This window comes from Daphnia pulex, chromosome 1 (genome assembly GCF_021134715.1).
Source record: "Daphnia pulex isolate KAP4 chromosome 1, ASM2113471v1".
NCBI lineage: Eukaryota > Metazoa > Arthropoda > Branchiopoda > Diplostraca > Daphniidae > Daphnia > Daphnia pulex.
In genome coordinates this window covers 4536645-4561196 of record NC_060017.1, presented here as the reverse complement: position 1 = coordinate 4561196, position 24552 = coordinate 4536645, and the positions used below count along the sequence as shown (strand labels likewise).

At 43.0% G+C, this 24552-nt stretch overlaps 2 protein-coding genes across 5 annotated transcripts; one reads left to right on the top strand and one right to left on the bottom strand.

Annotated features, from left to right (window-relative positions):
* The first annotated feature begins 872 nt into the window (after nt 1-872).
* Nucleotides 873-9564, top strand: LOC124195424 (GATA zinc finger domain-containing protein 10-like). Of its 3 annotated transcripts, none has more exons than XM_046589821.1 (6): nt 873-996; nt 1228-1369; nt 1458-1828; nt 2328-2721; nt 4214-4937; nt 8177-9564. In XM_046589821.1, exons 3-6 carry the CDS (start codon nt 1805-1807, stop codon nt 8724-8726), a joined length of 1692 nt encoding a protein of 563 aa, XP_046445777.1. In that variant the 5' UTR covers nt 873-996; nt 1228-1369; nt 1458-1804; the 3' UTR covers nt 8727-9564. The 3 variants fall into 3 exon arrangements, with proteins under 3 accessions (XP_046445777.1, XP_046445794.1, XP_046445786.1); XM_046589838.1 differs by having other exon boundaries at nt 874-1092; XM_046589830.1 differs by lacking the exon at nt 873-996 and having other exon boundaries at nt 1130-1828.
* Nucleotides 9484-24204, bottom strand: LOC124195441 (tachykinin-like peptides receptor 99D). 2 transcript variants are annotated; one of them, XM_046589849.1, is made up of 8 exons: nt 23939-24204; nt 21945-22248; nt 21694-21869; nt 13970-14176; nt 13566-13716; nt 11512-11708; nt 10569-10708; nt 9484-10280 (listed from the first exon to the last, which is right to left on the bottom strand). In XM_046589849.1, the coding sequence occupies exons 2-8, from the start codon at nt 22215-22217 to the stop codon at nt 10108-10110; spliced, it is 1317 nt and encodes a 438-aa protein (XP_046445805.1). In that variant the 5' UTR covers nt 22218-22248; nt 23939-24204; the 3' UTR covers nt 9484-10107. The 2 variants fall into 2 exon arrangements, with proteins under 2 accessions (XP_046445805.1, XP_046445814.1); XM_046589858.1 differs by having other exon boundaries at nt 21948-22248; nt 23939-24199.
* Nucleotides 24205-24552: the final 348 nt, after the last annotated feature.

Sequence of the window (24552 nt, the reverse complement as noted above, 5' to 3'; positions counted from 1 at the left end):
GGAGGTCTATACGTGTATAGGAACCGAGAAAAAATAGTTAAAAGGGACGAAGAGAAATCAACCGAGCGATAAAGAAATGTTGGGTCCGCCACCAGTGAAAGTTGGTTTTTTATCATAAATCGTACATCATTTTATTTTGTTTCTTTTTTTTATAAAAATCATTCCTGTTGGTTGAACAGCAGGTGGTGTCTTACACAAAATCTTTCGGGGGAAAGAAAGAAAAAAAAAACAAGCCTGGAAGGTACACTGGAGAAAGAGGGAAACGAAATTTTCCGAATCGAAGGAAACCAAACCAAGCGGAAAAAGAAAACAATGGCTATAGATCTCCCAAATCGGATAGAAGAAATAAAAGATGACGTGATCGCTACAAACTATACGGTCAAGTCCCTCTCTCAAATAAGAAAAAAAGTTGAGATTATACATTTCTTTTTTCTCTCTACTCGGCTTATATTGTAGAAAATCGGATGAAGGAGAACGAAATGATCCGTCACGCGGAAGTCTTGAGGTCGCATGACGTGATACATGGCCGTTAACCTACATGCCACGACGACTGCTGGCCCCCCTCTTTCTCCCACTTTTATTTTGAAATGTGCCCCCCACCACCACCTAACCCAAAAGGTAACAGCGGCGATAGGCCTAAAGCGCGGCTGTTTCTTTTTGGGTGTTTATGGTGGGCGACTCTGGGTGGAAGAAAAGAAAAAAACCGGAAGGCCGTCCTCTTTTCCAAACCCCCCCGCTCCTTTCTTTTTTCTTCTTTCCCCGGCATGTGTTTATTTTCTATTTACTCGGGATATAACACAACGAAAATAGACGAGAGATAACCGAGAGGACAAGAGAAAGAGAAGACGGTAGAAGAGAGAGAGAGAGAGTTGTTTAGTTCCCATTGGACACGGATCGAGTCACCAGCTCAACTCCGAGAGTGCCGTGCGTGTGCACAGCCTGGCCTGTGAGGAGTGGTCTGATCACGCAGCCGACGAATCCGCATTTACGTTCGAAGTAAAAGACTCCTGCGGCTCTTTTGATTCTCTTTCTCTCTTTCTTTTCTCCTCTCCATCCGACAGAACTTTGGGAAAGAAGAGAAAAGAAAAATTGGTAGAGTCTCCCGTGTTTTGTTTTCTTCTTCTTCTTCTCCTTCTGGTTCTACGTGTCTGTTTCGTTTTTCCTCCTCTCTCTTCTTATTTCTCTCTCTCTCCCCGAAACGGCCTTGCGTCCTTGGGTCCTCCTCAGTTGCGGACGGAACACCAACGGGATTTGTCGCTGTCAGCCTTGTCGACGACGTGATATCCGCTTTTCGACACACACATCCGCCGATATATATCCGCTAAACGACCACTTTGCTCTCGCCGGTGTCTCACGGCGGCTCCCTCAAGTACAGTTGATAGACTCTCTCTCTCTGCCATTACTTAGCTATTCCAATAAAGTTTTTCTCCTTCTCTTCTTTTGATTGCCACAAAAAGCGTCAACTCTACACTCCCAACCGGCGGCTCTACACATCTGCCAGAAACCCTTACGGCCCGTTGCGTGTCCTTCGTTAGTGTTTGCACTCGTTTTACTTTTCTGTTCTCCCTGCTGTCTGTGTGCGTGCCTGCCCAGGACCGACGTTTGCACGTTCGCCCGAAGAATAGTTGTTCAGTGGCGGCCAAAACTTGCGCATCGCGCAGGTTTTCGTTATCGTTCAGATTTGAAGAAGAAGAAGAAAAAAGTTTCCAACTTGTTGTTTAGAATCGCCTATTCCGGAATCTATCGACAAAACAAGACCCGGAGGACCGAACAAAAAAACGGGAATTTGGTCCAATAAAACGACATGCACGCTAGCAACAACTTCCGAGTAAGTTTCAGTTTCATTTTATTGCATAACATTTTGTGGCGGAAAAAAACCCCGAAAATCAATCGATTGCTGATAAAAGAAAAAGGGAATTTTCGTTTGGTTTTTCTTGCATCTCATTAGGAAATGATTTCCTATATATACGATTATGCAAGAGAAATCAATCGAACGAGTTCGTTGACTTTGCGAAAGCGCTTCTGTCTACACTGGCAGCTGTTTACCTAAATTTCTTTCGTTATTTTTTTGTTTTGTTTCAATTCAATCATTAATAATTGCCATTCATCTGGGAATGGAGGTCTACTATATCAAGCCGTTAAAAACAAAAAATGGAACAGAAGAATAAGCATTGCCAAATAGGCTAAACAATCACCCAGATGCATAATTTTTTGAAGGAGGTTATGCTGTCTGAACCGCTTTCACGTGCCCCCGGCCTATAATTCTCTCATGGCGTGTGTATATGTATATGTATATAATAGACTTTGTGTGTGTGTCTCTCGCGCAGATTGCGCTGCTGCCGATGCTGTTGGCCGTGACGGCCCGGCTCATCCTGTTGGACGGCGGCCAATGCCAGGATCAGGGCAGCAACGGCGGCGGGGGCTTGCGCTTTCCCAACCTGTTTGGCGGACTCAACAATCCGTTTTCGCTGTCCAACCTTTTTCGCCAACAGAGGCAAAATCCAAATCAGCAGGTGCCACTGCCTCCGCCGCCGCCTTCCCTTCCCATCACCTTCTCGTCCAATCCGCAGTTTAGTCTCGTAGGTGGACAACTTTCACCGGTGGGTGGTGGTGGGCCCAATAATTTTCTCCAGGTACCTCCACTGGCCTTCCAGCAGCAGCAGTTACAGCTACAGCCGGGACAGGGCCAGCCGTTTAACGCATTCAATCCCAACGCACAAGGTAAACTCTTGTCTTTCTTTTACCTTTTTTTTTTAAAAAAAAGAAGAGAGAAAATTCGGTGGCATCTAAGAAGACGAATGAGACAGTAGAGGTAGAGATGACACGGTGCCCCGAGGCATCCGGATCCAGGAAGAAACAGTCAGAAATGACGGCATAGAGAGAAAACGGCCGTGTTTGACCTCAATATGTAGCGCACGTACAGCAAACTCGAGAACCAGTCGTGAACGCCAGTTTTTTCTTTTCTTTCTTTCTGACATGTCAACAATCGACACGTTTTTATTTCGACAGTTTTATCTTATTTACAAGGGGGGAGGGCGTCACTCTCAGCTCTCAGAACGGGGCCCCTCCAAATTTTAAAGATTTCGAGTTTACACGAATTTCGTGTTCGTCAATCTCTTTTTGGGCCGTTATGGCCGGAGAGATGAGATAAGGAACAACCAGGTAGGCCTCCAACTCGAATCAACCTAAACTGGAATGGAAAAGAAAAAAAGCAGCACGCTTCACGGGCATTCCATTTCACGGGCGACGACGATTATGGCCAAAAAAAGAGAAAAGAAAAAATGATCAAAATGGGAGAAAATTCGGGTCGATCGTAACGCTACGATTTATACGGGAGACCATCGACTGGATTTTTCTTCTACCTGCTGCGCACAGGGAAAAAAGGGAAGAAGAAGAAGAAGAAAAAAAAAACTAATTGAGGCGCGAAAGTAGACAATTTTGAAAAAAATAAATAAAAACGGTTGGGAGCCGGGCGGGTTCAATCAACGGCGGGGAGGGTTTTGATGGGCAACGATATAAAAAACCGCCGAAAGAAAGTTAGTCGTCGATCGATTGATCAATACGAAAGTTTTTGCTTCCCTCTCTCTCTCTCTCTTTCGAGGGGCGGGATATTGGTTGTTGTTGTTTTTTTAAAACGTGTGATTCCGTCCGTTATTAACGTTGAAAATGATATAGAAAGGACGATGGGGGATTTTTCTCCTTCCAACCCATCAATTACTCATCAGAAACACGGAAGAGGGCTGCATGACGGCAAGAGAAAATGAAGTAAATCACCCACCAGAGTGTCTGTGTGTGTGTGTCTGTCTGTCTGCTCTCTCCCAGGGGTTGCTAGTATAATTACAGGGGCCAGGTTCATGCATGTCGCAACGATTTAGACTGCAAAGCTGTGGATGGGCTTGTCAGCATATCCAACAAAACCCTCCAGCAGCACGGCATTGTCCCAACTTTTGGCGCTCAGAGACGAGGGAGAAAGTTGATGGCGTCGCCAACCATTTCGTCCAATTATAGGTGTGTGTGTGTGTATTTCCCCACGTGAGAAAGGCGAGAGACTTTCCAACAACATCAGACCGTTTCTGGAAAACGGATGGCACTCCCTCAAGTCAAAAATAAGAAAAATAAGACAAAAGGGTTTCGCGAAACGCGCAGTAGCGCAATCAGGAAACGATTTAAAACTTGCGTTATTATGTCATACTCTCTGGTTGTATGGAAACAGGTGCTCCGGTACAACAACAATTTCAACAGCCGTTCATCCAGCAACAGCAGCAACAACTTGGGCCGTTCATAGCGCCCCCACCGCAACAACAACAACAACAGCAGCAGCAGCAGCAGCCGCCGCTTCAAATTTCACAGCCTAGTGATCCGGCTTTTCAAGCCTTGCCGGTCCAGCAGCCCCAACCGCAATTAGCTGCAGTCGCCAGTGGTTTTACACCGTCGATTGCCTTTCAGCCTCAGCAGCCGTTCAATGCAAACAACAACCTGGTGCCCAACATTCTTCCTATTGGCAACATTCCACTGCAACCGCATCCCACTCAGATTCACCAGCTCCAACAGCCCCAACAGCCCCAACAGCCTCAACAACAACAACAACAGCCTCAACAGTCTCAACAACAACAACAGCAGCAGGCTCCAAGGCCGGCTGCACCTCAGCAACAAGGCATAGTGCCCAGTTTGCCGGGCCCCGCTCCGGGAGTCTTGCAACCAATTGCACCGAATCCTCCGACACCTCCAGCAGCTCCTTTGCCGGCCCAGTTCGCCCTGTCGAGCAACACCCTGCAGCACCAGCATCACCAGCAACGGCATTTCCTGCGCCAAGGCAAGACCATCGTCAGCCCGCAGCCGGACAGCGTGCCCAGCAGCAGCAGCCACAGCGAGAGCGTCATCGACTGCGGATCCGGCAACGATCTCGGCTTTTGTGCCACTTCAGAAAAATATCCAAGGTAACATCAACCGAGAAAAAGGGGTGAGGCGTCAGTCAGTAGAGTGCCACGAGACTCAACAACTAGACAAATACATCCTCGAGGACGATCTAGCCATTGGGAACTATAGGAGACGAGCTAACCACAGTTAGGAGACTCGCTATCCTTCCTTTTGTTTGCGCCTGTGTCTGCCGGCCAAGCAGCTCCCAACTGCGAGTGTCAATATGTGCCAACATGAACTGCCAAAGAGTAGTGGGGAACCTGATATAGAGCTTGGTCAACACTACATGCCGGTCGTCGTAAACTAGAGTTGCACCACCAATATATATAGCAAGAGCCTGCCTATATTGCGGGCTGGGGGGGGGGGGGGGGGGGGGGGGGTTAGATCACGTAACAAATACGGCGGGGGGCACGCAGATGGCCGCAAACGCTTTAAGGGCATCTTAGAGCAAGACTAATACATGCCTAAGCTTTTTGCAGTGTCAATAACAGTGGCGGGCAGAGTGCTAGAGGGGATCGAGCGCTAGGAATCGTTTATGCTGAGCTAGACACATCCGAGTGTGTACTATACACCCAAGAGTAGTTCCTTTCTTCCGCTTATTTTTTAAATGTTCCTCCCCCCAGCGACAAGGTCCTAAAGTCAATCGATTTTCGTTGTTGCAACCCGACGTGAAGAAATCCCTCTAGACAAAAGAAAGTCGGTCCCAAGAATGCGTGCTGGGCTGGATCGGCAAATGCGTGGTGGAGAGAGAGAGAAGGCCGAGTGAACTTAATGGACAAAAGCGATAGACCGCGCACAGTTTTGCCATTACACGCCACAAGCCAACGCAAGTTAGGTAACAACAAAATACGGTACAACATTGTTCGCTTCCACCAACGGGTTGATGGCGGCTGCTGAAGCTCAAGTTTGTGGGGTCTCTCTGTTGGGGCGGCGGCTATTCGGGAGACATGAACCTTACCGGTCCATTTGCTTGTTGGCTTCTTCAAATAACTTTGGTACCGGACCGTGCGGAAAATTATTATTTACTCGTCCTCCTCCCATTGTTTGAAGTCGGCCGAGACGAGGATAGAAGCTATAGGGACTTTATTTATGGGTGTATATACACACATCGAGACGACATATAAAGTGGTGGGAGAAGTGTCCATTGGGCTTCCTGACATATTGAGATAGTCAACCGGCAGGGGGGAGGTTCTCACATGTCTATCTTTAGGGCCAGTTACTATAGCTACTGCAGAGCACTCAGCAAATTAGAAACAAAAAATAGATCCCGTTGCTGCTCTATTCGCTGCGCACTCAAATAAAAAAGGAGCTTGGAATCATCCATGTCGTTATGATTACGAGAAGGTGCCGGTGTGGCGGCAGGTAGTTATTGGTACAAAAACAGACCTGATCTGCAGTCATTCCACAAATGAGTTACTGAATGAGCCCTAACTCAGTCAACAAAAATGGCAAGAGAAAAACAGTTCCAGTCAACGGCATAGTCCAGGAATAATCGTACTCCGTAACTATCTAACAATTTACAATCAACGCCTCCAAACACTCAAAAAGAAAGAATAGATATACATTTTTCCTACCTTTAAGCCTGGGAAATCCACAGCCAGGCATCCACAAGTGCTCCGTCCGCAGAAAAGTTGAATGACAGAAAAAGGGCGTCCTCGTGAATACACCCACACTCACATGGGCATACACGAGGACAGAGTTTTTCCAATCAAACTGGATGCTGTTTATCTAAACAAAGAAATAAGAATGGGTTACGAAACAATATTATCAGAAACAACAAGCAAGGAAAAGTCAGTGGGTAAATCCTAATTTCTATAATGGGAGAATCAAAGATTTCCATGTGCACTGCATGTCTGCATAGTACACTGCATTTATGCAAGTCATGCATCATTTAAATATCTAGCAGGTCACAGGAATAAAAAGTAACACATTATTAATATCTTAGCGATTATACTGAGATTGTTGCTGATGAGAGGACACTACTAGCACAAGCAAGACTTGCATATCTTGTTGTTATGATGGCTGGCTGAGGCCTCAAATCTGCACAAAGGAATACATTATGCAATGCAAACAAACTGCCATTCATTGACCGGTGGCTTACATGATAAATGCTAATTGGGAACTAACATTTCATAAATTTGGTATAGGTTTAAAACTTCTATTTAAGCTTCCATAATCATTCCAGTCGTATTCTTAGTTGTATTCTTAGTTGTATTTACCTGAGAAACAGCATGGAGTGGAGAGCATGACGAATCATGACACCAGCGTTCACACGACGACCACATTTTAAAAATTTTATTTGTTGCTTTTCGTGCAACCACGTTTTTTTTCAAAAAAGTCATTGTCCCGTTTTCTATATCTTAAGCTTAAACCTTAAACTTCGTCTCTTTCTCGAAACTTTTGAACAAAGCGAAGCAGACGACACTAATATTCTAATTAGTCTGGTTTAAGATATCGATAATTATTAAAAATCGCTCTAAATCCAAAATGCTCAAAACGATCAAATTGGTTTTCTGACCCTCGCTCGACATTCGCTGAACAGATCGAGATTATTTTAGTATAAAAAAAGTCTCAACAAGTTATACTGAACCCGCAGATAATTACTTTTATTAACCGAAACCGTCTCAATAAAATCCTCTTGGAAGCCCAAAAGGAATAAAGTAGTGACGTACGTATTTGAAACAGACTCAACGACCTCAACAGTTTTTCAATTTTTCAACAAAAATTAATAAGCGTGAGTTTCCTATCCTCCCAAAAACCGATGAGTGTCTCCCGTCTGGTATCGATTAAGTGTGAATAAGTCAAAAAGCATCAAATCGTGCCTTTTCATGTTTCAGTGCTGTTGCTGAGGATATCGAACTTGATCATCAGCAAAAATGAGGGACGGGATTGATACATTTAGACGAGCACGACGTCCCGCAGTGCCTATGTACTGCAACGTTAGCGAGATCTATATACTCCCTTCTCTTTCAATCAGGGGGCTAATTAGTAACGACATGACGGATGATGCCGACGCTCTCGTCTTGAATTAGCCGGTCATGTAACGTGATTAAACGCTGTGTGACCCGCCCGGCTAGATGTTGCCCACGATATAAAGATTGTCTCCTTTAATTAATAGCGGGATTCATTGATTAGATCGCGACCGAGAATTCCCGATGAGCTGACAAGGCAATCGCATAATTGACAATTGTCTCTCAGCTCTGACTGACGTCAATTCAATTACTCAATTTCTTTGGAAATCGATTGCGCATTTTGTTAGGAATGTTGTGGAGGACACGATGCACAGATGTCACGACCAGGTGAACCTCATGTACGCCGAAGTTCCAGAAGATTACGAGGCTTTGGGAGATAGTCACCAACCTGCTGGCGTCGGACCTGGACAGGAAGGAAACAACACGGGGAAAAATCCTCTGCCTTGGTCCTGGTCGTCTTACAGGAAAGAATCGGCCTGCGATTCTGAGCTGCGATTTATCCAGCCGCATGTGGCGCAGGATCGACTGGGTCGCTGGCGGATTATCGTCCAGACGGCCGAATTCCCCCAGCGGGTCGCCATCGATGTGTGTCGCAGAGTGGACGACGTCTGCAAAGTCTTCACCGACTGCGGCCGGAAATCGCGCTGCGTCCAGCGCTACAGCTACCAGCCGCTCATCTCCCTGGACCAGGACAAGAGACAGGCCGGCCAGTGTCCAACCATGGCCATTTTTCGCTTCCCGACCAGCTGCGTCTGTCACGTCGAGGTTGACAAATCCTCGCAAATATTGGCGAAATCAAACCGTCGCAGCTCCGTTAAGGCCATTCGTCGGCCTTAAACATTTTTTCCAGCGACAATCTTTTTTTTCTTCACATCAATCCCACGTATATTATATCAATTTTATACATATTTTTTTCTAAAAAAAAAAAGGATTCTGTCTTTGACTGTGATAGCCGCCCAGCTTCTAAAATATGAATTTGATATAACATCGACTTTTTTCTATATGACACTAACATAATATATCGTCTCTTTTTCTACGTTGCTGATACGAGAAATGATTATCACTATTTGCGCACAATCGACCTTTGATTACTCGGTATTTGATATACCGAGGCTTCCCACTGCGCCGATGATGTCACTTTGAATGAATTTCCACTATCACTCTCAATAAGTCATTTTATTCGATTTTTATACAGCACATTGGCACGGAAATTTTTTTCGAGGGGGTACGAAAGTAATATTTTTCCCAACTTAAAAAATTTTAAATAGTTAAAAACAACGTAGGAAGAAAGAGAAAGAAAAAAGTTGTTGTTCCAATGAGATTTCTATTTCATTCCAATTGCCTTTTACCTCGTGGCTATCTATTTCCATTATTTGGCTTTCACAAACGCACGCTGTGAGCGCAATTTCAAAAGCTCTCTATTCCAATCTACTTCAAATCGAAAATTGTAAAAATTTATAATATTTTCAATGTTTTCTCACTGGGTCACACGTTCATCCTCTCGTTTGGATAACTAGGAAATTCCCGAACGATTATTTTATTTTATTTTATTTTTTTTAAATTGTAAATAAAAAAAGAATCACACTCCATGATATCTATTTGATGAATCGGTATACACATCTATTTTTGTCCATTCGAATTGAAATACACACTTATCATTTCCAGATAGATAAAATTTGTGTTTGGTTTTTTTTGGGAGTCGAAAAGAGCGTTAAACGTTTTGTTCCACTTTCTTTTTGAAGATTTTCAAAGAAAAGAACGAATATAAGAAAGCAATTGGTTTGTATACATGTATGCAGGATGCGGGAAATTCAACACTCAATCCGAGAAACGATAATGGATAATAATAATCGCTTCGTGATATCCCACGGGTAACAACAGAACGAGACATATATATATAAATATTATCTGTACAAGTAAAATGTGATTGAGGATGTCGGAGTGAGAATCAAAGTAGGTAAACGGCAATGGGGGGAAATCTGAAGACATCAAGATCACATCAACAGTCAGCTCAGCGTTTGCACTTTGGTTGTTTGACATTCGTTCCCGGAAAAATAAAAATGGGCACACACATATCGAAAGAAAAGAAGCGTCACACATGCGCATGTAACATGGTTTCATACAACGATCGTAATGAGAAAGCAAATCTGATTCACAACTCAATGCGCTTTGTTTTTTAAAAGAGGACTCGCAAATTTTAAAAACATTTGTTAAAATTCTATGCGAATATATCTTCTTCTCTCTGCGATCGACGGGCAACAGGTCCACCAGCGGTGGTGATACACTGGTTCGCTTTCGGTCGCTGTTGGTTCATCGGCAGGCGATTCCTGTCGTAGCGTGCGGTGGCTGGATTCAAATGATGCAACGGCATCATCGTTATACTGGTGCCTCCTGCGCAGACAATGCAAAATTGCCCAATGAGAATTTACCCAGCAATATATTTCGACGTCAATTTTCGTTTGAAATTAAGACTCCGACACTTGGAAATGCGGTTGAGTCAAATCAAAAGAGGAAAGTGCACATTGATGGCGAGTTTCATGCTTCCAGAGTTCCCACGAGAAAAAAAAAACCATCTAGTCCAACCAATCTCTTTTCATCCTTGTCCACACGCGTCTATTTGCGTGTGTCGGTGTTGTTGCTGTTTTATTTTCTTATTGTATTCATGTTTTGATAACTCACCATTACGGCCGCTTCGTACGTGATCGGGTGATCCGGGACAGCTGTTCCAGTGTGCAGCGGCTCCGTTGCGAGGATTGTCATCCGAGTGTTTGAAACAGCGGAACCAAAAGTAGAACACACGCCGGAAACCCTTGCGGAACCTCATCGTGAAAGTTTGAAGGATTAAACAAATGGTTGGGAGATATGTCTGTTCCACACATTTTCTTTCTCCTCACATTTTTCCCTTTTTCTTTTTATTATTTAGTTTTTTTGAAATCCAATAAAAAATAAAAAAATAAACAAGCTGTCTGTTACACATGCCGAGCACAATGCACAGCGTTTCAGTTACTTTTCAAACCGCAGCGATTTCGTTTTCTCCAACGAAAAAATATATATCGCAAGGATAAAGGAAAGTTCTTCTTTTATTCTTGTCAAAATGCGCGAGGGGCACACATCATATCTGGCCCAGGAAACGAAAGTAAAATCCCATCAAAGTTCGTTACGGGACGCGATATAAAAGAAGTTTTAGGCGATACTCGGAATGCCGGAGAAATGAAACGCCGAAGCATTAGAGATCAAAAATTGAATTTCGCTATCCTATTTACGACATTATTTGATGGGGGGAATAAAAATGATCAGAAGCAATTAGGGCCTTTTTTCATTTAACTTTCGCTAGAAATCCGCCGGTGACAATTTAGTGTACTCCTAATTTGCATGCGCCCAGAAGTTGGTTCAAGTTTCGTGCCATTTCACTTTATATCATAACTCAACTTCAAAGTGAACCCGAGAATCGAGAGAATTCCAGGAATAGATATCCCGAAATGGCCAGAAAATAGCTGAAGGATTCGGGATCACCTTAAATCAAACTACTAGTTGTACTAACAGCGCTAAAAGGCAGAAATGCCTTTTTGATTGTTTGATGCGTTTATACAAAAGGCTAATATAGTATAATGGGGAGTAATACCTCGAGTTCATCCAGCAGTAGATAATTGGGTTGTACATTGCGTTCGACATGGCCAGCCAGTAGGTCCCGAGGTAAATTTCTTGAATATGCGACCACTGATTGATTTCTTGAAACAGCCACGAAACGATGAAGTAAATGTGGTAGGGCAGCCAGCAAATGGCGAATATCGTCACGACAACAATCATCATCTTGACAACCTGTGGAGAGATGAGCCAAATCGGACGTCATTTAGTCAAATAGCGCATCAACATTTCAAATGGTTGCATGGCAAGAGAACGAGAAAGAAGAGTCTAGAGTCACGTCGACCATTTCTCGGTAAAAACCCACAAGCTCACTCCAAATTGCAATCAGCTTCACCATTGATAAAGGCCCATAATCTCTGCCCACGAAACGTCGAACTCCAGTTGAGAAAGTGCTTTCTTTAATAATCTGCTTTCTTATTTTTTAATGCCTCGAAAAAATGGAAAAGGAAATGTTTTTTCTTTGAGGGGGGGACCAACGACAAGAAACCCCTTTCGTCCACGTCACGGGTTCTATAGAATTTTCTTTGAATCATTGTGTTTGAGACAAGAGAGAAAGGAAAAAATAAAAATGGAAAGTATAGAAGCCAACGTCATGTATAGCCAACCGAGGGCGTGTACACATAAAATGGTATGGTCCCATCTCTCTAAGCTATATACCAGCCCATAACACGGTCACGGCTATACCGCATTCAATCTACCAAGAATAACTTGCAAGATATCGAAAAAGCCTGCATCATTGTGTTAGCTGCACATCCGATGAGATCCTCTTAGCTTTCGGGTGGGGGGGAGAGACTCGAGAAAGGAAGAAGTACTACGAGCGGAAGTAGCTGAGCATACAAATAAAGTCTAAGAGCTTAGACTCAATGTCATTCCCCCGATTGCTCCGCCAGCGTAGCACCCGGAGCTGCTATCTATCTACCGGGTACCCTTTCCCGGGAAATTCAATACCTCGAAATATCGACGAGTCATAATAATAATACCTCCACGCTCCCATTTTGCGCAAATGAACGCCACCGGTGAAAAGAGATCAGTTAGAAAAACTTAAGGCGATTATTAGTGTACCGACTATAATAGTACTATGACGACGTGGACGCTGGATCAATTAGCAAATCAAAAACTAAAAAAAAAATGAGGAGAATAAATATTTTCTAGAAGTACGGCCTCGTTTCTCTGTAGCGAGTCCATTGTGTCGCTCTTCCGCCAAGAAAGTCAGCGTCGAGTTATGTCGTGGCATTTCTCAAACGACTACGTACCCACCTACGGGCACCCTAAATTAGGTTTTCATTCATTTATCGAAGAATTTTATTGAATTAAACGGAAGGAATTCGTACCAATCACGAAATACAAAATGGGGGGAAGAAAAAAAACCCCGGGTTCTAATTGAATCTCTTCTCGTTGGCCCAAGTGGAAATGAGTCTAGAAAATAAGCGCGCGGCCCCCAAAATCAATAAGCTCACAATTTCAACAACGTAGGCTAGAAAAATGAATTTACATTTACGTTGGCTGGAAAAAAAAACAAAAACAAAGAAGAGACACATTCACGACGCCGTAAATGATAGCGCGGTGCGGGCAGGGGAGGACAAGCTTGTGATTAGTTTACGTTGTCTCTCGACCTGTGGATTTTGGCGGCCTTGATTTGGTCTAAACGCGGGCTCTAGAGAAAGCTTCGCGGAAAACTTGCTGATACAAACAATTGCTGGCCAAAACCCGCCGAGCGTTCACTCTCTCGTGGGTTGGCGGGTTTCATCAGTGGCGACAGAATCTTGGCGTTCATCCAACAAGAAAGGCAAACAATAATAGGGAAATTCAGTATTCCGTCTTGGTTCATATTCGCGCTCATATTATCATTCCATTTGTATCCATCCAACGCTCGTGTTCCGTCTACCGAACGCATTCCATACAGATATTACGTATACCGGCGGCGACCCCCACACCCCCCGTAGTAGCTGAACCGTCAATTTTCCGGAAGAGCTTTAAGATAAGGATATCCGTGCCCGGGGACAATATGATTTGTGTGTTCAAAATATTTACCCGCCGTTTGGATTTGACGTTCTCCATCTGGTGATCCGTACATTCGCCGATGCCTTGGCTACCCCACAGCTCCACTCCGACTTGGAAGTAGGCGTAGCCCATGGCGCAGATAGGTAAGAAGTACGTGAGGATAGTCAGCATCACGTTGTATCTACAAACGGTGGGCCACGTGACAAGAAAGACCAAGTCAGTAAACCATGTAATACTTACTGCTGGGTTTCACAACCGCCCTTTTTCCAGCCAGCCCAACACAGAGTCCCACACACTCGGGCCGGACATTACGTAACTCAATCAAACGAAGAAAACTTGCGCTATGAGTCAATAAATACGAGAGGAGGAGGCCCTCAGAGGGAAAGGGGATCGACTACTAAACGTGAAAGTGTTGGAAATTGTGCACAACTTACATGTACTCCTGGTAGCTCTCGAAAGTGGGGCCGTCAGGCCAGGCCAAGTAACAAGCCGTACGTCCGGAATCATTGTACGTAATGGTCGTGGAATACAAGACGTGCGGAGTCGATATCAAAAAGCTGGCCAGCCAGATGCTCAGAGCAATGCCGATGGTCGTCATCTTGCCCATTCGTCGCCGCAACGGGTACATGATAGCCAAGTAACTAGATAAGAATAGACAGAGAGATAGAGTCAATGGCATGTAAATAATGATCATTATCGATTCGAGGTTTATTGTTAAAATATACGATCTTAACAAGCGTATGGATTTTTCTCTCCCCAAATTTCCGGCTGGTTTGGTTTTTGTTTGTTTAGTTAAAGCAGCTATTCAATTTCAAGTTCCTCTCAAGCGCAGAGCTCATCAGTGACGTGATAGATTTCGACAAGGGAACCAGCCACGGTGCCAGATAAAAAATTCCCACGGCTTTACCAAACAGTCTCTCCTCCTCTCTCCAGCTCGGCGAATATGACGTAAAATAAGGTCATTCAAATTGAGTTTTTCTCGATGAAAATTAATGGGCTCGGCACAAGGTAAGCTGAAATGATGCCCCCAAAGGATAATAAAATCTAAGGAGAGCGAGAGCCGTATACATTTCACTCTGGGCTACCTTGGCAACGGGGGCAATCAAAATTGATTCACTTCGCACCGATGTCTATACACGCGCACGTAACAATGATGAACGCGGCTGAGAATAAAGAAGGGAGGCGAAAATATAGCGGCGACGGGAATAATGGCGTTGAAATCCTAATGAAATTTCAGGTTTTCAATGGGTTCGTGTAGCTTCAAATTCGCGTCGAGATTCGCGAGCCGAGTCGAGCTGAGTACTACGGAAGATCCAATCAACGTCCAATTTTCTATATCCGTAAATTTAATAACGACTGCCAACCCCACCTGCAGTTTACGCAGTTATTCAAAGTTTTACTCGGCGTGGCACTTTGTGTGTGCTGTGCAACGTGCGCGAATGTTGAAGAGGAGCGAAATGGAAGAAATCTCTGGGAATTGATTTTCAATTCAATTCGCCTCGTCGTACGGTTTCGACGCATCATACATTCATCACATGTGATTATCGACAATGCAGAATATATCTGTACATTCGGGGTCTGACGTAAGCGTGAAATTGATTCGACTCCGGGCTGGATTACTACGTATAAAAGGCAGGGACGTCGATGAGATGCCAACACCCATCAAAAGAGCTCTTCAAGTCAGTCTCATTCATCTAGCAGAGTTTTGATTTGAGAGTGGACGTATAAACAGGTCGTTATGACAATAAGACCACCCTCGCAAACTCAAGAGACTATAGAGAATGTCGAGTGCTCGTCTAATTATTTCCTATTCATCAACGCGATTCGACTTTGGTGAATCAAGGTGGAAGCCGATACCTTTCGTTTTGACTGGAGATTCAAGTATGGCACCTCATCAGGCAGCCTTCTACTTTTACTTCGCCATTAATTCTCCGTCGAGTTGGCTCAAGTCACAAGATATCCCATCATGTCTGCATATCGCACGCTTGTCTCGTGTAATCTGCTACCGTCAGCAGAAAGCTTTTGATTAAACAAAAAATAATATCGCGATTTTAATCCATGGGACAAAAGCGATGGGTAACAAAACTCGAGTACAAACTGTATATATTACTATACGATCCGGTTGACAGTTTCCCCAATGTAATCGATCCTTTGACCGCACCCCAGACCGGACTAACCAGAGACCACTGACCACCTAAAATCTTGAAACACGAGATGGAGGAAAAGTGAGAAGATGTTTACCAAACAACAAAACTACACCGTCGGTAAAGAGCGCTGACGTTATTCTCTTTAATTTCTTTCGGCAATTTTTGCAAAATTGATTAATAAATTCGCTATCCCGTTCTTTGGATTTTTGCCTTCGGGTTATTACATTGTCAACGTGAGTTATTGGTTTTTTTATCTTTTTAAGATACCGCAGATTGATTGTCATGAAGGGAAATTCCATCGAATGCGCAGGGTTGGCGGGTACGATCTCAAACGAAATGAGCGGATGAGCAATTTCTGCCTATTAGACTTGGTCGCAATCCACCGACGACAAAGTCATATTGATTCATCAATGTCTATATTAATAAGTCAACATTTCGTTTTCAGCATTTAGCTTTAAACTCATATTTTTAGACTAAACAGCCGTTGGCAATCGATTGTTACCGCTTCACGGATATCGATCCTACGTCACCGATCGATATTCATTTAACAGCCGACGTCAAATGTTGGCGCGGTCCCATTAATACGGAAAGCAAACAAACTCGTGATACTCTTTGTGTTTACCCGTAGGTAAAATGCACTTTTTTACTTTTTATTTTATTTTTAAATAGCGGATCATTACTTTCGTTTGTGTAAACGACTTGACGATTTCGAGGACTCTCTAAACAGTTTATCATCGTCCAAACATTCGTGTACGTTGCCAAGTAATTTGCAAGCTTGTCACGAACAGGGTAAAGGATTCCGACTGCATCAAAGCAATCCGGTCGAGAGCCCCGCAGAGAATTGGAGCTCGGCGATAAAATTTAAAAAAAAAAAAGAGAGAAAAACCTTTGCTGTTCCTGCGATTTTTTTTTCGGATCCAATAACAGGGAGATTTTCGTATGAATAACCTATCCGTTGATGATCGCCTGCGAGAGCCTTTCCCTTTTCAATCGGCGGAGCGCAGTCAATAATCCCAAATGACAAGCAAGGCAATTCCGCGTGAATTGTTGGCTAATAAATTCGTTCAGCAAGGCAGCCATTTCCAGCAGTACACGACAGCTCATTCCGCTTTCCGAAAATAGTCGACAACTTGTGATCGACTGTCACGGGTACGGGTGGATGCCTATGCAGGCGAGTGGATCTGTGATGCTCATTAAAAGCGCCAAAGAAAAACATTCACAAGTTTTCAAAACACAAAGTCATCAGCTTTCAGAAAGCAACTCAACAAGTTCAGGCAGCCAGCCTGCAAGTTCAACAAGTTAAATCAAAATTTATTGGGGCCCGGCAGCCATGGTGAATTGAACCGTGAAAGTTTACATGGCTCGAATCATGAGACTTTGGGCTCGTGTCATGTCATAACATTACGTTTACGTTTACGTAACTAAATTAATGGGATAATAACGTCTGCTTTTACAGTGCAGTTGTGCGATGTGATTATTTGTTTGGATATTTACTGCTGATACGGCGCTCATGCTTCTAATGATTACAAGTGGGAATCGAAAGGCTACTAAAGCTGTTTGAAGTTGAGCATCGAAAAAATATCGGGATAATGAACTCGCAAACTCAGCAGGAGCTGAAGAGGGCATAAACAATCTAAACAATACATTGACAACGCACACCAACTGCAGCACTACGACACCCGACAAGTAAACTAACTTTGTCAAACTGATAACAAAAGGAGAAAGGATGAAAACAAAAGAAAACCTTTTGCAACATCTAATTTTAGACAGTTGCCGAACAGTGTCAATCAAATATAAAGCACATTTCATTATCTGGGAAGACGGCCTCTACTTTCTCGGTGCGTCCAACGGCACATTTCTCTCTTTCTCTTTCTATGCTCCGGCGTGGGATGTATGTGGAAATTGCACTAGTTTATAGACGATAATGCTATAGACCAAACACCAATTTATTTCGGGGGAGAGCTCATCTGGCTGAGTAAATTTGATCGCAATTCATTGCGCCGTTCCGCTCAGCAATAAACCAATTCACACGTGATGTTGGCTGTACTACTGCACAGACTATGCGTTTTATTTAGATTCTGAATTATTGCGTAAGTCTAGCAGCGCAGCGCGCATACCTGCGAATGGGGAACCAGATGAATATACCAGGGAAAACGTCTCGCGACATTTTAATTCAGACATTTCCATTACGGAGAAAATGGCCGGGGCTTCGTTGCCTTGCGAATCATTCCGTAAATGGCAAGAGCTTAATTGCTGCTGTTTTTTTTGTTTTGTTTTTAAGGGAACAAACAAAATGAATTCCTTCCGATTCGCGACGGTGAAATTGTTTGCAGGAAATGAGCTAGCTGTTCCTCCTCCTCCTCCCCGTCGTCACGCTTTCCAAGCGACAAAATACCAATGCAAAACAAGTTCCAGATGTGCATATGCGCACACACGGGTATACGGTGTGTGGGTGTGCTCGACAGGTGTATCAAACGGCCACGTTCCAAACAGTTGGATTCGTCTCAACTGTTGGCTACAAGTTTAGTGGAACGTGACGCCCGTTTTTGAATGCTGACACACTGCACAAGACAAACGCGGGCAATCCCTTTTTTCTTTTCCGTATACCATAAGTGTGTAAGTTACGGCGACAGAAAGAAAGCCATCGGTTTTCCTAACTGCACGTTATTTGTTCTGGCAGTACACATCAAAGGAAAGAGATACGCGTCTCTATCCTCGCAACTGCCTTTGTTCAACACGCAAACAAGAGCTCGCTTTTTCGGGGTGGATGCTTTATTTTTCCTTTTCTTTACCATTTGCTCGGTAAGAGCTCTCGAGAAGAAAGGTGAAACACTGCATAAAAGAGAAAATAACGAATGCATCGGCTCTTATCAAAGTCGACTGCAGAGACTCAAATTAGCCATTTACCCTCCTCTCAAAGAAAAACGATTGCTCAGCTTGAAAGAGTAAACATAGGCACAAAATACTACTCGCAAAAGCGTGGATCACTTGAAAGATGTGGGTTTATGCACATTCATTCAAAGTTGAGATTCTTTTCTTTTTTCTTTTTTAAATTTTACATAGTTTTGCATACTTTTCAACTCTGTCGTAATGATATCAAACACTTCCGGATCCACTCTTTCACAATTGCGTTAGTTACTTTCTACTCACGCATCATACGTATACCCTTCGAGAGTACATTAAACAAGCAAAGAATAAATGTTATTATGTTGACGAAACGGGTGGTTAATCTGTTTAATGTTCGCGACTGCGTCGATCGATGAAAAAAAGGCGGTTCAATCCGGCGGTCCAATCATTTATCTTCCACTTGGATGGAAAATAATATTCCAAGATACCGTCTGCTGACATTGGTTGTCTGACGTAGATGGTAATTGGATTATTCAATATACTCAGGCAAATTGAAAAATTTAGGAAGCAAAAATTCAAATAAATTTATCATTTGAATCCGAGATGAAAAAAAAAGTGATGAATAATTTGCTTACGCAGTGCTGGGATACATTATGGCCCAAAAGCAAGTTATTTTTTGTCAGTAAAGCTTTGAACGATTTATATTTAAAGCTGGAAAACCGGAATGCCCAGAAGAAATATATTCTCGTTTCCCACGTACAACGTTGTGTGAAAGCTGGCGACATCCGTACAGTCGACATGACTTTTTCGGGCTTAAATATTTCACGATAGCCAGGTTCTGAAAAATGAACGAAGCTTCGGATCGTGAATCTATGCATCGTGCGAAAAGAAGCGAACGCTATAAATAGCAAAGGATCGTGAGCGCAAATACAAAGGTATACAAGTGAGCGGAATGCAAAGATAACCGCTGAGTTAATTCCAATTGAATTTCAAACAACAAATAAATTGCAATAAACGGGAAATTTACGCGTCAAACTTTTTTTGGGGGGAAAATGTTTCATAAAAGTGGAACATACAAAAAAAAACGGAACTTTTTACTGTCCCATGTCTCTCTGTTTAAAATATGTATTTACAGTAGGAGTTAGTCCGCAGAACTCGTAACGATGAAAAGAGGCGGAGTCGACCGGAATTTTTTAACTTCTCGAGGAAAAAAAAAATAGAGTCCCCCTTTTCTTGTCAGCCGTTTTCAGTTCCATAACAAAAATGAATTCAAAGTTGATCCGCTTTTACTTTTATCAATGTAGAAAAAAAATTGGGCTCTATAGAAAACGCTTATCGTTTTTTTGGGATTATGCTGCAGGAAAGAGAGCGGCTAGTATCTGTAAGTTCAAAGCTTCCGCAGCTCCATCACAGTACCAAACTTAACGTCGGAAATGTGAAAAATCTGGAAGCATTTTTTTAAGGTTTTTTTCTTTTTTAAGCCTACAGTCATTTCCTATTTACCGGTGCATTTATTTAGGTTTTTTTTTTATTGATCCTACAGCGACGGTTTTACTTGTAATACAAGAAAAACCCTACAATTCGATTACGGAAGCTTGCGCATCGGATTGAACCTGGCAGCAAATTAGATTGAAACGCAGAAAAAAAAAAGCCTTCGGTAAAGAAAAAAAATTGTTAGCATGTACTGGCATGTATACGAATAGATTCTGAATATACCGTGCAGTCAGGACGACAAATACTGAAGGGATGGAGATAAGCCTATTGGTCTCTGCGAGATGCACGCCTTGTTGGTTCCAGACAAATAGTTGGCCGACACTATTGTAAATCCGCAAAAACGGACGGACGTTATCTTTAAATGTTGTAACACCCTCCCCCCACAACAAAAAAGTGTGACCAAAAAATTCTACAAACACAAATTAATCTGTTGGGCTGACAAGGCTGACAAGTGATCAGTAATGAGAGAGAAATAAGACAGTGAAAATCAAAGGGCAGAACTATTGCTGTCGGTATTGATTTCAGTCCAAAATAGGGACGAGTTGGTGTGTGTGATAGATTCGGCGGCAGCTACTTTTGCCGGCCGCACACAATACTGCTTGGCGAGGCAATCGCTCAGATGTGGAGAACACACTGGCATGACGTTCTCTTGATCAATCAAACCAGTCAAGCGACTCATTCCCCGGCAAAAAGAGCGGAAGCCAAGAGCAACTGCGAGCTGCGGCGCAAGGATCACAGCCAAAAGGCTTGACCCCAAGACAGTTGTTTCCAACTGGCCCCCACTATTCCCCGCCGAGTCACAGTCTGTTTATTCCTCCTGTTTGGGCGCCGTTTATCTCAAAGGAACAGCATCTTGAAAGCATCAATTGATCCAAGGCATGGAACTTCAGAACCATTCATCACGAAAACCTCACCGCTACCGCTTCAATGGAATAATATATAATGTCGAATTTACCAGACATGCTGAGGCAGCGTATACTATAGCGCAGCCTACCCTACAACATGCAAGTGCATCGCCAATCCCATTGCCTATTCTTCGCACTAGCGCCGGATAAATTCGTATTTATAACGCCAACGCTTTTGTTAGTCAGCTGCATTTGAACAGCGACAACCAGAATATGCAAAAAGGAAAAGAAACAAACAAGCGGAATGATGCGCAAGATGATGTGTAAAGTTATTTACAATCTCAAGATTCTTTTGACAGCTTCGTTATATCGTGCTGATTTCGACGAGCGCGTGCACAAATAACGAAAGGAGAAAGGTTTTCAGAGAGGAGAGCATCTACGTCCACAAAGGTTCGTTCAGAATGAACCAAACTTTGAGTAGACGCCACAAGGCGTCTAGTTTCTGGCGGTTTCGGGGGTCTAGTGGCGCAGCCGAGAAGCTGAAAAAAGGACCCATTGACGACTAAGTGGACTAATATTGTGATTTCGGCTTTGCTTGGCAGTTGCCAACAGAAAAGGAAAAGAAGAAAAAAAGGAGTCAAAGTCACCTCTCCTTTCCTCTTTTGTTTTGACTGGCGAGTGCCAATGTGCTCGTCTAGTCTGAACTCAAAATATTTTTAGTCGGAGTTTGACCTCCGTGAGACCCAGCTCAAAACCAAAACACTTTCCTTCTTATCATCACTAACACAATAAACAATGAATAGGTATTCAAACAGCATCACTTACCGTTCAATGGAAATAGCCATGAGGGTGAAAACGCTGCCGCAAATCGAAATGACGGCCACGAATTGCGAGATTTTGCAATAAACCCTGCCGAACGGCCAGTCGTTAGTGACCATGCTGATGAAGTTAAATATGACGTTGAGCGTTGAGACCATGGTGTCAGCTATAGAGAGATTGACCTTTCGGGTGCGAAATTAAATTCCAGTTAGATGTGTCAAAGACTAGACAAAGTGGTGATTTGGCTTCAAACTGACTACCAGAAAGTAGTTCGTAACCGTTCGCATTCTTCGATCGGCGAGAACGATCCAAATAACGATCAAGTTGCCGCCAGTCGAAACGACGACCATGACGGCGAAGAGCATCGTCCAGAGGACAATCCGCCACCACGGCAAGCTGAACTGGTCATTTTGCGTCGCGTCTTCCAAGAGGCTGTTGTTCTGAGTCCAATTAAAGCCGCTGTGATCGAAGAACACCATCACATCAGAGTCGCCGATCGTCAGGTTCCCGTCATTCCACAAGAACGCCATCGAGCTCCGATTCCAAAAAGTTCTAGGAACTCTAAAAATAAGCAAGCCAGACTGTCAAAAACGTACTCCACATTTAGTATAAAACAACAATACAATTTAATGCTGCTTGAAATCAATAGATTGTAATGCAGGCAATCGAACGTGTTAATGAGTTCAGATACGAAATGATTACTTTGAGCTAAAAATAGGATATAAAACTATTGATGAAGTGATATTACTAATGCGCAGGAACGACGGAATAAAAACTGATCCCGAGATACCCGAGGTATCCAAGCTGTTAGGGGAGGTTCAATACTACTCTCGGATCTTTATATAACTGTCTATAACACAGCACCGTCAAAGCGCAACAAAAAACACGGCGAAGTATCGTTAACATAATCATCTGGCAGGATTCAACCAGCGTTTGAGTTGCAAAACTGGCAACAAAGGTTATTTTAAAATAACACCTTGACACCAGAACATGATTAAGTACCTTATATGACAATGAGACCGATCCATTATTCAAATAATCACTTATGACGCTCTGCGAGTTTCTTAAAAAACAAAAACATCCTAAATTTGTTTTCTTTCCAAAACAAAGTGGGGAATCATTTGAGTTGTGCCAAAATATGACGCGTCACATCAACACAACATAAACTTAACATCAAGGCAAGAAAACGGCTAAAACTCGAAAAAGGTTGATCGACAAGCTTTTCCCGTGGGTAAAGGGTTTCTGTAAAGGCTTCAAGGTGCAGTTAATTATAAATAAACAACGTAACTAAACATTTAAGATGAAAGGGAAGCTCTCGGGACAGCAATCTCCGGCACGCGTTTTCTAATCTGTGTCTCGTAACCCGAAATACGACCTAGTAAATGCTTCCTTCGCCTCCTTGTTCTAGAATTTCACGAATTCCTCGAAGAAATGACATTATCTTCTCGTGATTCGGACCACTGTGTATGTGATTAGGTATGTTATAGTGGTCTAAAGAACCTCAAAATCTACTCTACAGCATACACAGGCAATTGAATGAGGAAAAGTTTACTGACCTTCGAAGCAAAAAAAAAAATTAACTACTAAGTTCTCATTTTGAGAAATGAGAACTTAAACGCAAACTAGATTTCACTTGCTACTGCTTTTACTGATTTATGGAATGAAAATCGCTTCATGATGATGTAGGAAAATATAAAGATTAAGTTGTACGATCGTAATTGAAGAATTTGTAGTAACTAGTAACCTCCTCAAATCGTATGACCGTAAAAAGTTATTGCGAATCTTGAAATCGCGAATTCATGCAAGAACAAAGTAATGAGGTTTCTCAAGCTTTGAACCAAGATTTGTCAAACTTTCCTCCGTAACCACCGGGGAAAAATTTTTAAGAGATTCACGTGAAGCGACATTTTAAAAAACGTGACTATTGCCGGAATGCCAGGCGCACATCACTTCAAACTAATGCCTTTCATGTTTTTTGAAGAGGCAGCAGCGTATCAAAGCAAGAACCTCCCACATTCATCTTGACTTTTCCTAGCTTTGGATGGTGTATACGCCTATTCCTAATTTCAACGGAATAATTGCCACGGTTTCTTATCGCTAAGAACTAAAAACTGATTATTTCAATTTGGTAACAATCAGAAATTTGCATCGGTAGTTTGATATCAGAATTTAAATTTTTAAAGTTCTTTTTTAATTAATCTTCTTTCAAGGAATTTAAAAAAATGGTTCACTGAACTAAAGATATTAGTACCGATATAATTTGGCAACAGAAAGTTCGTCACTGCTTCAATTTGGGTCGTTTTTTTTTTTCTTTCGCTAAATTTTGCGCTTTCACGAGAGTTGTGATGAAGACCAAGAGAAATTTGATTGAGGCTGTAAAGATGACACACACCGCAAACCACCCTCCCGACGAAGGCAGAACGCTAGCGTTAGTATTCGAGAAAACGGAACTGTTCATACCATTTCCACAGAACTACTACTGGTGAAAAAGGGCTGCAACATCGAAGAGTAGCTATGATGGAGCACACGTCTAACCCACTCCGCCCCCTAACAGTCTGTTAGATGCGATTGCGCGTTGACACAACGTAACCTCTCGACTTGTTGGCGCTCTTCAAGTTCATGTTTGCACTGCATGAAGAGTGTGCGCGCAATCCCTTTGTTTCCTCACGAGAATAACTCTAAAGCATCGACTTCTGCCCACCTTCAGGCACTAAAAAGTTAGAGCCGATAGTGTTGATGTCACGCTTCGAGGGAAATGACAAAGTCAAAGCTAGAAGGAGCTAGGAGCTCTATGGCAACAAATTTGACGGTTGGAACCTAACCCTATTCACCAATCTACCTCGGCTATTGAACAAAGGTCGGCCT

Coding starts and splice junctions, on each gene's coding strand:
- LOC124195441 (XM_046589849.1), bottom strand. CDS start 22,217: ATGGCGTTCTTGTGGAATGACGGGAACCTGACGATCGGCGACTCTGAT. Junction 21,870..21,944: donor TTACGAACTACTTTCTGGTA/GTCAGTTTGAAG, acceptor CGCACCCGAAAG/GTCAATCTCTCTATAGCTGA. Junction 13,717..13,969: donor GAGAGCTACCAGGAGTACAT/GTAAGTTGTGCA, acceptor CACCGTTTGTAG/ATACAACGTGATGCTGACTA.
- LOC124195424 (XM_046589821.1), top strand. CDS start 1,805: ATGCACGCTAGCAACAACTTCCGA. Junction 2,722..4,213: donor ATTCAATCCCAACGCACAAG/GTAAACTCTTGT, acceptor GTATGGAAACAG/GTGCTCCGGTACAACAACAA. Junction 4,938..8,176: donor ACTTCAGAAAAATATCCAAG/GTAACATCAACC, acceptor GCATTTTGTTAG/GAATGTTGTGGAGGACACGA.